The 17,875-nt window shown below is 38.8% G+C and overlaps 1 protein-coding gene across 1 annotated transcript in view; it reads right to left on the reverse strand.

The window, feature by feature from the left end:
• The window catches only part of PCNX2 (pecanex 2), a 153,282-nt gene that overhangs the window by 110,666 nt on the left and 24,741 nt on the right, over window positions 1–17,875 (reverse strand). Inside the window, exons 9-12 of the mRNA XM_058021546.1 lie at window positions 7,489–7,624; window positions 4,302–4,444; window positions 3,001–3,154; window positions 2,870–2,902 (exon numbers count right to left, since the gene is read on the reverse strand). Coding sequence (XP_057877529.1) covers window positions 2,870–2,902; window positions 3,001–3,154; window positions 4,302–4,444; window positions 7,489–7,624 — 466 coding nt within the window. The remainder of the gene's footprint in view (window positions 1–2,869; window positions 2,903–3,000; window positions 3,155–4,301; window positions 4,445–7,488; window positions 7,625–17,875) is intronic.

The raw sequence follows: 17,875 nt of genomic DNA on the forward strand, positions 1-17,875 counted from the left end.
GCCTGTGGTAGCTACACAACTGAGTTAGCTATCTGCTTTGGGACATAACAGGACTGAGACAATGAATATATGTAAGAGATTCCCTAAATCTTGTTAAGAGCATGACTGCAATCTTTCAAGCTCAAATACCTTTGTAAGCCTGAGCTAGATGCTGAGCTTTGCAGGTGTCTTATGAGGTGCTTAGAGACAAGCTCTCCTGATCCTTCTATAGAGCCATTTACTAAATGTAAAACCTTGCTTAAGGTTTTTCTAAAATCTTTGAGTGCACATGACAAGGATCTCTTGGATCTCTGAATTTTAATACCCTGCAGTCACCAGCAGGTTGCTTGTATCAGGTCACTAACAGCAAAATATAACACACTTTGGAATGGACTTGATTTTCTTCTCTCCACCACTCCAGTGAGGAGGCTGCTCCCAAATTTCACCATCCCAGAACCACATACCCCTGTGTAAACAGCACTTAAAGGCCACCAGCTCCCAGTGGACCAGAATTGGAAAGGCTAAAACTCCAGCTGATAGGAAAATTGGACTCCCATCTTATAGCAGACACCAGTACTAAACCTGCAGCAACAATAAAAGCTCTTTCCTCAACAGCAGCAAGTGAATACATTGACACTCAGAGGGAGTTTGGAACAAAAGCTTATGGCATCTCTAGGCACTGTGTTTTCTGAACTCACTGGATGCTATTTTAAAGCAGTCTTTCAAAATGCTACAGGCTAGAGATGACAAAGTCACATTAAACAGAAACAAACTCTGCACATGATAGAGGGAAGAAGTTTGGAACCTCCTTGGCAGCCGTGGATAACATAAGGCATAGTGGCTACTCAAGGATCCATGAACAGAACTTAATGCACTGTGCAGATCTGAGGCTCATAATGGTTTGTTTCAAACTCAAAAAAATCTCATCTGCATTTTCATTCATGGGTGTGATACTGATCATTCTTCAATCACTCTGCTGTTCTGCATCCTTACATTAACATCAAGAGACATTATTGTCTTCAAATTTAATGTAGTCACATGAATTATGAAACAGTACATGGTATTTCTTCTTGCCTACTCGTTCTCCTGTTTCTGAGGTGCTTAGTAGCTCAAGCAAGCCTTTACAAATACCTGTTGTGTTAAAAAGTTATAATGTAGAAATTGCTAATCTTCTATTTTAGCATGACAACATCTCTACCTTTAAAACCCTTACTGGAAAAGCTTTCTAAATTTTATTTCTATTGTAGTTTGTGTGGTGCACAAAAAATTTGCAAGAGGGTATCCCTAATAAAGTTTTAGGAAAGAAAAGGAATATGGGAATACACCTATTGTTACTTTGTTCTATTGCTGCATGACTTACAGAATACAATATAGCAAATAACACTTGTAATAGTACTGTGAGAACCTGAAATTCAGACCTGGATTCTGCACCAAAAAAAAAGTTCTGTTTAAACCCTACCTTATGTTTAACATTACAAAACATATGGGCTGGATAGGTTCATAATGAAGTTTTGACTAAACTGTTTGCCGCCCACTTTAAACAAACGTACACACACAATGTCTGATTAAGTGCAAACTACTTGATTACAGTTCACATTATTATATCTAGAAAGATGCCAGTTGGGCTGACAAATTATATTATTTTACTCACAACATCTCCCAGCTTTTCACTATGATTGGACTATTTCTCTAATGTATTGAAAATATTACCCTACATTGGGTAAGTTGCTGTTTATTACCTTTCTCTACTTTTTATGCAGACAGGTATTTCCTATGAATGCATTATAACCAAAACCACCATAACTTCACCCCTAAATAGTTGCCATGAAAGAGAAACTGAGAATCTTCTGAAATCCAGTTAGTGAAGTGTACAGTATACATATATAAAAAACATCAATTTCAAGTTCAGCCTGTACTTCTAGCCTCTAAACTGACAAAAATAATTGCACCCTGCCAAAGGGAGCTGATCGAACAGACCTGAAGTTTTCAACATGTCATTTTTGAAATTTGAGGGAAGAGAGGGCAACCTCAAAAATATTCAAAGAGCTAAATAAGAAACATAAGCAACTAGCACCCAGTGTAAAAGAAAGGAAAAGGCATTATGGCCACTAAAATGTCTTCCAAGATCCACAAATCAAAAATGCTGAGACACCATGATAGGTTGAGTGATAAGATTGAAGTTGTAGGATTATGCCTCTAGAGGAGTCCTATAATAAGGACAGACTTGTGTAAAGAACTGGTTCTCTGCACGGTGGTTGGCACCATCAGAGTTCAATTTCTTAGACATATCCAATAAGAAAATCCATAGCAATCAGCAAGGATCCTTACATCCTGCATTCACCCAAACATTCACCAATTTCTTCAGGACCCAAGCACAGAAACTCTGACCATATTGTAACAAAGGGAAAACACCTGTGCCATTCAATGAGCTAATAATACTTTTAATAAATAATTTTTCAGTAGCAGATTTAAAAAATAAAAAGATCAATCCCCAGTCTCAAAGAAAAAAAATACAAAAAAATCCCAACTGAGCAACGACTGAGCTGCTAGTCTGGAAGTTCTGCTCTTTTCTGCCTGTTTCTAAAGGAAAGCAAAGAAAAGGTTTGTGTGATGTCACAGGATCAAACATCAGTAAGATAGTCCAGATTAATATTCACTACACATATTAACTTAAAGAAAAAGCACTTTTTTAATAGCAGTGATGAATTCAAATAGCTTAAAAATAATTAAACCTAGTACAAAGTCTTGAAATCACAGATGTATTTTTCTTTTTCATAAATCAGCTAGAACAGCAAACAGCTAATACCTGTGTTTCACTGAACAGCCAGCTGTTTCACAGTACACAAGAGATAACAGAGGAGAAAGACTTGTTTTACTGACTGAGACTTACATGTATGGGTGAAGCAGGATCAGGCTGAACACTCTAAAAACAAAACAGAAAAAAACATGTTTGCTTACAGGATGTTTTCTTTGTAGAAGTTAGAAGAGAATTCAGCAATTGGCTATGAACTTGAGTCCTACCTTGAGGAGAGAATACTGGCAGCTGGCCATTACAAGACAGAACAACAGAACCCAAATGTCTTTACAGAAGCCTTGGTTCAGAGTCAGGAATCCAAGAAGTGAAACAAGAACTACTAGAAGGACAGCAAACACATTTTCCTTTATATCTTCTGTCCTATGTGAATAAAAGTGTTGGAGAAGTACAAATATTTGTAGATTCATTAGAGCAAGGCAGGTGCATTTGTAGCTGGTATGAGCAGTGAGTGCTACAACCATCAGAGTTCACTGGATCCCATAACTACATTTCCACGTTCAACAGTATTTGATCCCCATGCCAAAAACCTTTCCCAAAATGATAGCTAAAACGTTACAGGAAAAAAAAGCCATATGCACTGAAGTCTAACATCCCTTCCCATCTCACTTTCCAATTAGAATCCCACAATGGAGATGATTTTAGTGTAGAAAAGTGTATGCTTATAAAAGCAAAAACAAACAAAACAAAAAAACCCCAACACACGAACAACTACAAATAACATCAAATACCCAAACACTTTTAAATGAGGAAATAAGGCATTCCATTAATGAAAAATATACATCTGACAGCGAAGAACTGGATGAAAGACCAAATTTGTCATCTGATGCTTTATTTGTTTTATCTATTCTGTTAGAACACGGAAGCTGAGATAAAAAACAGTGTCAATATTCAGGCTGCAACAAAAGAGCTTATCAGCAGAAAAGATTTCCATGCAATTGAAACATAGAGATAAAACACTACAGATAAATAAATATCTGCTCTGGACTTGAAACTCCCTGACATGTAGCCTGATTTCTGCATCAGGTAAAACTGCCATCTGAAATTCCTGCTATGGAGTCCATGCTAACCCATATGGCACAGCACCACCAACAGAAGCAGAGACAAATAAACTAGAACTGGAACAGATGCAGCAGCTCAAAAAAAAAAAAGTCTTCACCTGAATACCATTCTATAAATCATTTTCTTTTTTTAAACATTGGAGTACTTGGTTTACAATACCCTGGGACCCTTCTACTACTGATTTTCTCATCAAAAATCATTGGATCTGTGAGTCAAATTACAGACTAGTCTACAAGCCTGGCACTCACATGAATCAAAGTCTCTACCTGAAGACAAAGGGTAGCAAGAATCACTGAAACCAATCCTGAACTTCAACTTAAAGCAAAAACACATCTATCTACTCAACATCTATCTGTTCAACCTGAATTTTCTTTCTCTAGTGATCAGCACTGCTCTCTGGACAGTAGGATTAACACTACCTAGATCAGTTTAAAAAAAAAAAGCTTACCTGTCCAACAGTGCCAACAAGGTGAGACGGTCATACCAGACTTTAATCCACCTGCCAGGGAATATAACAAATCTGTAAAACTGCCTGTTCAGCTTCCTTTGTGCTGAAGAGCATGAAGAATCCTCAGGGTCCTGGCTGGGCTGCTATAAAAACAAACAAGAAATACACAAAACTCACACAGCTGCCAGCAAAACAGGAGTCCAAAAGGCCAAATTTACATGAAGTATCAGATTTTTTTTTATTTTTTTTTACTAAAAGCAGTAGTGGATGCATATTGGCATATTTATTTTCTTAATTTTAAATTGGAAACAAAAATATCACATCAGCTTAATTGTTGCAGATGAAACAGAAGATAGATTAATTATGGAGCTCAATAGTGACAATATGCTTTAAAAAGTAATACTAAATATTAATTTAAAAAGTAATCATTTTCTAGTCCAGATCCAGTATATGTCTAAAGTTTCTTTTAGAAGATTTTCCCATGTATCAGGCTAATTACAGCACAACACAAAAACATTACAGGACAAATCCTTCTTTTTAAATTAAAAAAAAAAAAAAATTAAGCCCTGAAGTCTAGAGGTGTGACTTATCAAGTTTTCTTCCAGACCACAGCTTTGTTTATCTTTCCAGAGATGCTTTGAATACCACATCAGGTGTGCCTCCTCAAGAACAGCAAGAGGAGGAAAAAAAATTGCAAACAAGCACAAATAGCATAAACAGCACTAATTTAAGTGTCTCTAATCATACCATCATAATCATAAATCCACCCTTTTGAATATTGCTTTTGCCAGATTCTAAGGCTTTTTCCAACTCTTCTCTAAAACTCCCCTCCAAATATCTGCAGACCATCAGCCAAGCCTGCAAAGCTAGACAACAGATGAAAAAAATCTCTGCAAAGCAGTGATTGTTTTTTACAAAGTATATTATTACTGATATTATGGAGGGGGAATAATCAATCATTTTTCTTCCAAGAAGAAGAAATTGAGGTTTCAAATTACTGTGAATTCCAGTGGTTTTCTATCTCCTCCTGGGCAACCTTTTACCCACCCCTCCTTAAAGATAATTAATCAACAAATATACTTATTATGGAACTCTAGGCAATGTCTACATTAGCGTTATCTATGTTAGATTAACATTCCTAGTCAGGGAAGGGGATTTCTGTGTGAAGGAATTCATTTTAGAATCATAACTGTTAGCAAAGCAAAGTTTTTTAAACAACCTGTCCACCTGCAAAAAGGAATTCTTACGTTTTTTTTCTCAGAATATTGGAAAAATTTCTAATCTTCCCTTTCCAGGAAAAGGAATTTTACATAGAGTTTACACATGACAATGTATTACTGTGCATCAGCTGGGAAACAGCTCAGATACCCTCAATCTGCTGGCAAACATGAGGTGAAACAGGCTAGCATAAGCCTTGAGAAAGAAATTCAAGTTGAGGCATTTTATCTCATGTCTCCAATTGACTAAAAGTGTACAGCCATGCAGAGCCAGGGAGTTCAATTGCTAGTAGTGCAGGACAATCCATTATGCTTCTGAGCATTGAGATGTGCAAGGGGTTCCTGGGCTTTTTGGCATTCTTTCCTTTATTAACAATTCTGAGTGAATAAAAAGCCATGAGACCAACTGCAATCCTTTCACTATGCTGACTTTAAAATCCAAAAGTTTATGTAGTCCAAATTTTAATATTTTTATTACTACTTTAAAAAGTAACTTAAACATGGGGTCAGGCTATTTTTAAAGAAAAAAACCACGTTTTAAAATATTACAGTTGCTAATACTGGCACAGTTTTGTTTCTCTTGGGTCCTGTTACCCAACAGAAAGTAAAGCAAAACTCACACTGCTGCAGTCATTAACATCACACATCTAATGTAGATTGCTCACCATAACTAGATAAAAAAAAATCAAAACAGTGGCAGAGAGTTCATTAAAAACACTCGAGGATTTGATCATTGAGTCCCCAGTACAGCCTAATGTGCCTTTAGCTGAGTGCATAACTGAATATTTTGGCTCCTGAGGAACTGCAACCTTTGGATGAAATCCTCTGTGTGAGCATTGCACTGCTTAGGTGGGAGTCAGATTTTTGAGCTGGATTTAGGAAACTGACTAGCCCTGAGCAAGTCACTCAAGTCTAACTGTTACTCCTCTCAAAAAGGGCTTATAAAAATTCACTTCATAAATTTATATGGTGTCAGCGACAGCCTGAAGCCCTAGCATCACTGAAATCAATGACAATGCTTTTCCTGACTTATTTAGGCTCAGAATTTCATGTTTAAGAAAAAAAATTCAGAAACCAGGACATTCTGAAATTACTGCCTGGCCTGGCTACAAATTTGCTAATGCGACCTTGAGGAGCAGTCTCCCTAAAAGAGAAAGAAGAAATGACAATTGTTCTCTAATTTACAAGACTATAAATATCTGGAAAACATCAGAGCCTTTAGATGGAAGACACTGTCAATGTATGAAATACACTATTTGGGACCACTTACTGATTTTTAGTTTAAAATAGTTCCTTTATACAAGTTGCTACTGGCTTAACATTCCACTGTGAACTCTGAGATGAAAGGCAATTAACTGTCATTTTACTGTTATTCATAAATGCCAAAGTACAATTTGCCATGGCAGAGAGAAAGTCAAAGGTATTATAAAAGGAATTGTAAAAACAGATTATATAAGTCACAGACCCAAACACTGTTAAGTTCATGTCCACATAAGACCATGCAAACTGAAGTCTGAGGGCCTTTTTCTTTTACTAGCTGCACTGAGGAGGTGGCTTCAACATTCCACAAGCCAGCAGTCAGAGGTCTGGTTGCCCAATTCAGAAAAGTGAAACCAGACATGAGGTTTTATGGCAGCAATGAATCTGGAATAAACACTTCATACTATTAAAATCTGGTGGTGTGCCTAAAATCCTAACAGCTGTGCCCTTTTCCAAATGAAATATGGTTGAAGATAGAAGATGAACTTTTTCAGTGACTGAGTCTTTAAACAGTCCCCTAGGACACTACTCAGTGTCAGCAGAAAACAGCTGAGTTGCATCCATCAACATAAAACACATCTTCTCCCACATGAGCAATACCAGGAAAAGCAGTATAGCAAAAACAACACAATTGTCTCAGGAACAAGCCTGCAGCATTTGTTTATTGAGCAGTTGATCAAGACGCTAGAAACTCAGATATCACAGTGTACCCGTGGGTTTTCTGAAAGGGTCCTTCTGGCCACCATCAGCAGGAGCTGCTGCTGAAGCGCGCTGGCTGCTTGGTCCCCAGAAGATGGCTCTTGGCTCTCTGAAGTGGTAGTACTGGAGGAGCTGAACTGTATTTCACTGTGCACAGAGGACAGGAAAGAAAGACATTGTTTTAAGCAGCAATATTTTCTTAACAATTCTGAGATATCACAGGACAAAGTCTGTAATTACACTACTGGTTGTCTCAAAGGATTTGGGAATCTTCCACTTTCATATCTGAAATCTAGTACAGATCCACAAAGCAGTCAACACCCAAATTCAGATACACTTGATTTACTACATCCACCACAGAGAACAGATACTTCTGTATCACAGCTTTTCTCATTTTGAGATGAACACCCTCAAGGAATCACACTTCACAAGTGCCTTTTTCTGTCCATTGACAATTTAAGTTTAGAGATGCACATCTACAGAGCAAAACTGCAAAGTAAATACTGCAAAGATCCCACAATATCTTCCAATGAGCTCACTTAGGTACCAAGCTGGTCTGGTTTCACCTGCACTGAATTCACTGAGTACTGATTTACCTTGCTGAGAATTCAGGCTATGAGAACTTCCCTCTGCCCTACCAGGATAATAATACATGAGCTAATTCACATAAGGCTAATTCAGGATATCCCTCATGTACTGAGTGTAAACTCACCCGGGAGGGCCCTGAGCAAGATACTATTTATTGTTTTTCCTCACATTTCCTGTTTTGTGTTGTAGTACAGCACCTAAACACTTGTGAAAATCTGCACTTAGAGCAGCAGTGCCTGTTGGGTTGCAGAAATCGTGTTACCATGACATGACTGACTGGGTTACAGAGACAACTTTATTGAAATGAAATAATTGTTACTTGGGAAAGAGATCTATTTTGAATACATCTTTCTAATTCTCTTCCAAATGGGATTTGCACATCAAGCACTCTGGTCCAAGCTCATTGTCCCACTGCCCCTGGATACCTGCCTTGGGCTCTTACTTATGTATGTATCTTATGTAGATACTTTTGTATCTACATGAGGTGAAAGCACCTAAGTGCTCCTGTAAGGTAGTCAATATCTGTTGTTCTCATTTTGCATAAAGACAAGCAGGAAGAAACTAGAGCAATCTGCCTACAGTCAGCCAGGAAGCCTTTGGCAGTCCAAAGATTAAAACCCTCCTCTTGCATACCCTACATTTGCCCCAAAGGCACCTTATTAATTTTAGTTAACTTAACTTACCTTGCCTTTGGTTGCCAGTTCCCAAAGGCTCCTACATAACCCTTGTTAAAGCATTAAAATTGTAATTGTCCTGCACATGACTGGCTGTTAACTTCAGCTGCAGTGGTTAGCCTTGTTCTGGAACACAGCTCAGTGTCTGGATTACTTAAAAGAAGGGCTGAAGTGTCACACCAACAGGTTGAAATGCACACACTCTTTCCTCCCTTCCAGGATTTGATAGCTCTGCCTGGACCAACAGGAACACGATCAGCCTTGGGATGTCAGCAGAGGAGACATCCTGCCTTGGGTTTCTCAGCCAGGTAGTTTATGTTTTCAAAGCCTTGATTGCTATCAGGCTTGAATTCCAGATCTGATATTCACCATGTGCCACTCCAGCAGAACTCTCAGCTGAGCAGAACTGAGAGCACCCATGCTCCTGACCCTCATGGCCTCCTCTGCACACCAGACTCCTCCTGCTACAGAGAGCAGCACGATCCACTCCCCAGAGTCAGGAAGGCTGTCATGTTCCCTTTGGACAGCACTAGCAATGAGAACATGTCCACCACAACCCCCTTGATATCCCAGCCACAAGGCATCCCTCTGTAAGAATCATCTCCTTTGTCAGCAGTTATTAACAAAACAGTACAGAAGGGATGGCACTCATCCAAGATCCTGGATCACAACCAGAAGATTTAAGCAGGAGGAAAATGGAGGAAGCCTTGAGGAATGTCTCCCAGGAGTAAGATTCCCACAGATAGGGACTACAGAGCAACCTTGCCCAGTCAGAAGGAAGGCAAGGGATTGTTTGTTTGTTTCCTCAGGATGAGCTGTCCCATTCCTTATCATCATGGGTGCAACCCTGAGTCTCCCTGTTCACAGCAGGAAGAAGGCAAATTTAGCCCAGTCGATGCAGGAACATTAGCCTGGGAATTCCTGCCCAAAAGGTGACTCAACAAAAGAGCAGGGGAATAAAACAATGGTTGCTCACTCCTTCCTAAATGAAGAGTCAATCTTCACTAAATTGTTGCATCTTTAGCTGTCATTCTACAAAAGCCAAAAGTATGTTGAGATTGGACCACATCTTTAATCCCACATTCACCAAAAATGGAAATGGCAAAAGGACAGATGGATGGAACAGAATACCAGAAGAGTCTATCAGCTCTCAGAAATCAAAAATCATTTATTAATAAGCTTTCTTCCAAGAATAAACCTAGAAGATCAAATCATCTTCCACCAGACTTGAAGCTACCCAAAAAGCCAAGAGTGCCCATAGTCTGTTTTGGATTCGCATCAAAAATCCATAGCTCCGACTCACAGCAAGTGGCAGAGGAGACCACAAGCAGCCAGGACACTGACTGTGGGGAACAGTCAGAAACTTTATAAGCCTGAAAAAGCAATTAGGACAGAGAAGTTGGGAAGGCAGAGCTAGTAAAGCAATAGTTCCAAAATCAAAATCTGTCATCTGGCAGTCATCAGCCTCATTTCTCTGTATCTTCTTATTCTCTCCTCATCTTCCATTTCCTTCAGCTCCTGTCTGCTGCTTTTGTCTTCCTTATCCCTATTTTCCACACAACCTCCTTCTGACATTCACTTGCTACCCCCAAAGATGAATTGCTTGCACAGTTACTTAGAAACTGTACATCTCATCTGATGATATTGCTATCACACTGACAGCAAACACCAGTAAGAAATGCAATGATGGTGTTTGTGTTTTTGTAAGCCTATAAACTAGATTCTATAAATTTATTACCATATATAAATAGGAGCAAACACTCTCTAATCATAAAATCATTATAACGGAGCTGATCGCAGTATAACACGGAATCTTGCTAAATAGAAAATCTGTTCATTTGCAGAATTAAATTAATATTATCAAGATCTATCACAGTAAACTGCACTGCTAATGTAAGCAAAGGTATAATTGAACTAAATTTTGAGTAATAAATTATTAACTAAAAATATCTTTGATAAACATATAACCTACGCAGATCAAATTCAAAAGCAACATAGCACCCTCTACTGATAATTGGGTATAAAACCAGGATTTTTTTCTGGCTCATAATCCCATTTTGTAAGAACACTCAGTAAGCACAAGATAGTGGAGCAATCATATTAACACATAGAATGTTTCAGTATAACCACTCAGTGCTGGAAAAATAAAAATCTTCCTTCTCCCCCACTGTTTAGCCTGTTGCCTTATACCATTGACAACTTGGCCTGAGCCATTCACACATAATCCATCCTAAGTCATTCCCTTTGTTAGGATTAGCTTGCCTTGGGTCTGACCCCTCCATGAGTTCATTATACAGGCAGACCACAAAGAATTCCTTGTTAACAAAGCTGTTTTGCAGGTCTTGGTTAAATTTCATTTTAACCTGCATATTGGAAAAAAGACAGGTCTGCACATGCTAAAAAACAGAAAGATCTCACTGGACTGCCTAAGACAGCTGTCTGGGTCACTACAGAGTTACAGTGTATAATAAATATCATAGTGATAATAAATAATACAGCTGAAAGCTGTGTGTAATACTCCCTAAAATACTGCCCTTAGGTGATGGCAAGCAACTATGGGTGGGAAGAGCCAGAAGGACGCTCAGAGTTGGAAATGTCTCCTCCTGCACATCTAACAAGCAACTGCTTCTGGAGTACTGGTCTGAGGGGCACCCAAAAGCACTGAACTGAGACCTGAGGGACATGGTTGTACAAAACCCAGCCAGTGCTGACAACACCGCAAGAACTCAGCACACCCATACCCTTGTGCACTTTCAAAACAGTCTGTGGCTCAAATGCAGCTGTCTGAACTGATGCTGCTCATTAGGCCTCCACTAGAGAGCTGCCAGCACCAATCTGACCAGAGTACTGCACACTTCAAGACTGACACTAAAAGCCACTAAAGTTGTGGATGTTGCTTCTTTTAAGAAAATGATGGCTTACAATTCTCAACTAACAAGACTCACACTAAAAAGCAACTCAGCATGTAAGAAGACTGAAATATGCCAGTGATAGCTGCATTAGCAGTGGATAATTATGTGACAAATCCAATCACAGGAAAAAGAAAAAACAGAGGAAGCACACTTCACTTTTTTTTTAAGACTTAGCAGCTTCATAAAGTATAAAATTAATTCAGAATGTGCATATTAACTTTCTTCAGTGCTTACATCTAATGACAGCTCAAGCTAAAGATTAAATTTCTCTTAAATGTTATTCATATTTTGCTAGTTGTACAAATGTGTATTTAAACACATTTTACTACAGGATTTGGGGATAATTTTTGGCATTTGTTTTACCTAGAAAAAATAACACCTTTAATAAAATAAGGCAGAGTATCTGAGTTTACAGAATGTGAAAGCTAGATGTAGTGATATATTGAAACAATAGGCAGAAAATATATCAGATCACTGTTGCAGTGTTGCAATAGACTGCAAAACAAGCAGTGGTACATATTAAGTCAACTATTGCAGATGGACAGAAAGGCCTTGTAAAGCACATTCCCAAAGACACTGTTGACAGTATGAAGGCAGGAAGTGATGAATGCCTTCTTATTCAAATGTTAAGAATGGGGTCCATTCAGTATACTCTTATTTTCCAGTATTCAGATACTTTTATGTTGTTAATAAGCATTTAAAATTATAATTTGCAAGCCTATTACATTTCAAAGCAAAGACAAATGTACTAAAAACTTTAAAAACAAACAGTATGTGTCAGCTAATAAATTAGAGGATGCATTTTGAGAAGATGCAGCCTTATTGGCATTAGTGTATTAATAGCTTCCACAGTTGTGTTATCTCCAATACTTTAAAACATTCCTTTTTGCTCTCGTTATGGGAGGGCAGGGTATGGGAGAGAAACCAGCCCCAACACATGAAGCACTCCATAAACTCCTAGTACTGAGCAGGATTTTGCTGCCATCATGTGGCAGCACGGTCCCCTCTCACCTCTGAGTCTCATTCTGTTGAAAACACTCGTGTCCCTGCCCAGTGTTCAATGAAAGCAGGTCTAAAATCCCTACACAAATAAAGGAAAGGATTTTAACTGGCCAAGCTTAACAAAAGGGTTTCCTCCTGCCCCTTGCAAGCCATCAGGAAAGTGCTACTGAGTTTGTAAAGAGTACCTTTCAGAAAAATCCATGGCTTCTTTACAACACAAACATTACCATTTTCAGTGCACACCCCTGCTCATTTCTGTGTTCAAGCAGCTCTATGCCCAGGGGAGCAGCTCATGTGAAACCACTGAATCCCAAAGAGGACTCTGTAATATTTGTCACATCCATTTCAAAACATGCTCAGCTGCAGAACTGCACAACCTGACAAGCAGCAGTAAGAATATTTAAGATTCAGCAGCTTATTACAAGAGCAGTGGGGGATTGTTTTATTTGGGTCACCTTGCTGAGAAATACAAAGATGCTTTAATGACACACTTTTTGGTCACATTCTAAAACATTTTGAAACACCAAAAAACCCCAAAAAACTACTCTCTCCTATGAGAAATAATCTCAAAGGTTTAGGGAATTTTCCAGCAGTGAACATACTAATATTAGTAGATTTATGAAGGAGATGTACAGTACCATTAAGGCATTCAGACAGACTTTCATATAGTATAAAACACTCAAACAGCTTATTCTGGGGTGAGAACATAAATCAAATAAGTTAGCTCACTGATCTGACATTCTCTTTTGCCCAGGGCCAGAAACACCAGCACTCTGCAGCTGTACTGACAGGTACCTTAAATTATTTTTTTAGTACTTGTTAACCACTAGTTTGCTGCAAATACTTTTTTAAACTTTTGGCCCCAATGATACCAAAAATACAATTATTCTCAAAACAAGCAAAAAAAAATCTAAGCAATTGTTTTAAATGGAGGTGTCTATCTGTATTGCAAAACATTTTAGCTATAATACAGCTTTTTAGAAGCCTGGTTTCAGTGTCACAGCCTCATCTGAAAAAGGTGAGGAGTTCAGAGAATCAACTGCTCAGAAAATGTCTGGAAAGTGCAATGTGAATACATGATTGTACTGGTGGGGTTAAGCCATGTGTAGTAATGAAACACACATGAATATAATTTTATCTGACAAAAAGTGGTATTTTAATACTCTTCCAGGTAAATTAAAAGATACATGACCAAGAAAGTAGGATAAAGCTCAAACTGGAATAGTTTTTTTGAAGGTATAGATCAAGTTGAATTTTATATATCATCTATTCCTAATGAAAGCTGAAGTGTCACACAGCAAGGACAATTTCCACCTAAGATAAAGGTGCTTTTTGCTAAGAGCTGGGTAATCCTTCTTTCTGTCTGTACTGGTTTTGGTTGGAGTAGAGTTACTTTTCCATAGTAGCTGGTATGGAGCTATGTTTTGGATTTGTGTTGGAAATGGTGTTGATAACACAGGTGTGTTTTAGCTATCACCCATCAGTGGGGAGGCTGGGGGTGCAGAAGCAGCTGAGAGGAGACAAAGCCAGGACAGCTGACTCCAACTGACCAGAGGGACATTCCCTACAATATGGCACTCAGCATATAAATCTAGGTGAAGGAGGAGGAAGGGAGAATGTTTGGAGTGATGGCTTTGTCTCCCCATGTCACCAAGACTCAGGGCAAGCAGGTGTCCTGTTCAGCCACGAGCCAGGAAAGCCAGGCTCCACCACATGTTTTGGTGACTCACTTCAGAATAGATTCAAATGGTCTTTTGTTTTAATTTCTAGCATAATCTATGAGCTGGGAATAGAGTTTATACTTTTGTCAAAGCCTGTCACAAAGGAATTTATGGCTAGAGGTGAATTTGGCAGAGCAATGGGAGCATCAAATCTAGATGTAATTAGCTCAGCAGGGAACCCATTCCATTGGGACTGCTGGCAAGAGGTGTTGCTGGCAAGCCAACAAACAAAAGTGGGGTCAGGGTAATTACACTGACAGTAACTGGGGACTTGATTAGTCCTGCCAATGTTTAAATAATTTACCAAACTCAGTGACAAGAATCACCCACCAAAGTGGGGATTATGATGGAAAAGGAATTACCTATTTTTGGTGATAATTACAACATAAAAACCTCCTCAAGATTTAACTTGGCTACATCTTCAAATATTTTAAAAGCTGCACTGTTAGACAAGTGAGAGACAATTTGGCAAGAGCCAAGCACAAAAAAAATCTGAAAAAACTCTAATTTTCAGTAACCTTTAACAGAATTAAGGGATAATTTTGGGAATTATTAATAAGAAAGTATTTATACTACATTTAAGTGTGGAAGGATAGAATGTAAGAAAATAAAGATAGTGCAGAAGGTAGTCTCACACCTGAGGAGTTGCAGCTGTACTAATCACCAAAGATTAGGGGCAGGCCTGCCCTTAATAGGGCACAGCTGTGTCCAATAAGAAGAGGAGTGCTACAAAAGAGTGGGTTAGCTGGGTGAGGAGAGAGTTGGAGTTTGTTGGGTGTGCTGTGAAGAGGGATGGAATTTGTTCACTGCACAATGAAGGAGTCAGAGCTGTGAGGAGCTGCACATGAGAAATCACCAAGAAGGTATGGGAGCTTTGCAATAAGATGACAACATTTAAGAAGCTCAGTAAATTTCCCGGGACAAGGACTGCAGGTACAGGTAGTATCAGGAACAACTACTACAGTTGAAAAAGCCAACAATTAAGCTAAAGAACCAAAAACACACAAAGACAAAAAGTAGAAACTGATGGAATATATAGTAATATGATAAACTGCAGAATACTTCAAAGATCATCTCACAGCATTGCAGAACCAGAAAGACGTAACAAGACCAAGTCTATTCCCTTTAACAGCGTTGCCTGAAATGTCAAGGAGTGTCTGAAGGAAGAAATCACAGACTCCTTCAGATTTGGACATCTGCTTTCTCTGGCACATTGCAATCCATTGTTGTCTATCCACCCCTTCCTAAGCAAATGAAAAGCAGGAAGCACACAAAAACAAAGAAGAAAAATAAAACCATAACACATCCTCATGTCTGTGACAGTGAATTTTTGTGAGAAAAATAATTTCAGGTGTTATGACAAGAAGATAAAATGGGCCATAGTGATACTACTTTAATTTCAGTTCCTAATAATCTGATGTGAAATGCTTAAGCCTACAAATGGAGAAGACAATATTAAGACTCGATAGACAGAAATAGAGAGGTAGAATTTGAATTGAAGATCATAAAACATTAATTCCTTTGCCTCAAGGCTTTCTTTAAGAACTCTTCTTGAGTAATATTTAAGCATCTTTGTCAGTTTTGCATAACATTGTTAAAAAATAGTTACCTGTGGCCAATTCATAAGGCAATTACTTTACTCTCGACAAACCAGCCACTGTTTACACCTTCTCCAGTCAAAATTCCTTCCCCTTTCACAGCTGCAGCATCCCAGAAGCATCATAGCTCCTGGACACCAGCAACAAGTCTGCTGCCTCTCCCAACAACACCCACAGGGCAAGAGGCCTCTTGTCATCCTCTGTCCTGAGTCAATTTTCCTCATAAAGAAGCACATCAGGACACAGTCCATTCAAATCCACGTGGTTATTCCACTTGCTCAACTCAGATTGACATTTTCCCCTTAAGAGCTGCTTAGTCTTAACAGTATAAAGCAAGCATGATTGGTGATAAGTGTTTTAAGAGCTCATACACATGTACTGCAAACCTTTGTATTGCTCTCCCTGCTTATTCTAAATTCTGAAATCTGGGCTCCATGAGGTCAAAAACCCACCCTCTCCCATGAAAGGAGGATGACACCTCTTTTGGCTCAGCATTAATTTTCTCCTACATCTCTTGACTCATGAAATCTAATTTGGATGTCTTTTTACTGAATTCAGACAACAGGCCTAAAGCTATTGGTTGTTTATGCACCATTTCAATTGCTCATGAAGCTGTACTGTCAATATAATTGTCTTCTCCTTAGTTAACTTTTTCATGGGCTGGTAGATAAGTCACGTTCATCTCAGAGGTACTTTTCATGTCTCTTTTCTAATATCCTTCCATAACAGCAGCATGTCCTGTTGGTATGGACTACTCTTATGATGAACATCTCCACCAGAGAGGGCACACCCTCAAGGGAAGAGTTTTTGTCAAGGACCCTCTCCAGACAGACACACAGAAGAGATTAAGTGAAGCGCTCATTGATTACACCTCGTGCTTCATTTTATCCTATTTGCCTTTTTCTTCACTAATAACCCTTCCTTCACTGATCATTTGGTTTATCTTTAGCAAAAGAAAGTAACCTGACACAACTGATGAGCAAGCCTGCAGGTGGGGACAAGGGAAGATGCATCATTCCTGCATTGTCCCTCAAAGCAGGTTTGCTCTTTCATTTTCTATATGCTGCAAGTGCTCCATATTGTCTAAATACGAAACTACTTGATGCTGAACACCTGAAGAAAAAACAAAAACCCCTTCCTTCCTGTGCATCCCTTCAAGCTACTCACAGATGGTAGAAACTTCCCACTGAACAAACAGCTCTCACTAATCCCTCTGGCCTAGACATTACAAACTGCCCCTGCAAAAACCAGCTCAAGCATACTGCAAGCTTCCTTGTCCCCTTTGCTCATTTTTCATATTAACTACTGCTTTGAACTTTCCTTCATGCTGCTCTCTTCTTGGAAAAGCTCATGTTCTGGCTTCCCACTGACTCCCACAAAGTCCTGGGAAGTCACTCCTCTTTTCTGATCTGTTCCATTCCCTGAACTATCACTTTACTCCAAAACTTCCAGCAAAGGTGCTCATCTTAAGAAATTACATGCATGTAAATGCCTGTAAAGAATATCTGAACTTGCTTTTGTTAACATGGTTGAGTGGACTCCTTAAAAACAAACCTCATCCCTTAAAGCCTGCAAACCAAGACAGAGGTGTCACATAAGCATCTGGCAAAGGCAGATTCAGCATGACTGACTTCTTACATGAGAAGGAAGATGGTCCTTCCTTTGATTAAAAAAAAGTCAAGGGACAGAAAACTATTTCTGAATTTAGGACAGATTCAAATTCACAGTTAGAGGAAGGGGAGCAGAAGAGTGCTCTCTGCAAAGTGAAACAAACAGAGTTGCAAGAAATAAAGAGAACCCAAGTAAAATGTTTGATTTTTAAGGTCAAAACTGAACTCCACCAGGATGGGGGAAAGGGGTTATTTTGCTAAAGACAGACAGAACATTTCTACTAGTCAATTTT

Source organism: Melospiza georgiana, chromosome 3, assembly GCF_028018845.1.
Source record: "Melospiza georgiana isolate bMelGeo1 chromosome 3, bMelGeo1.pri, whole genome shotgun sequence".
In the NCBI taxonomy this organism is placed as follows: domain Eukaryota; kingdom Metazoa; phylum Chordata; class Aves; order Passeriformes; family Passerellidae; genus Melospiza; species Melospiza georgiana.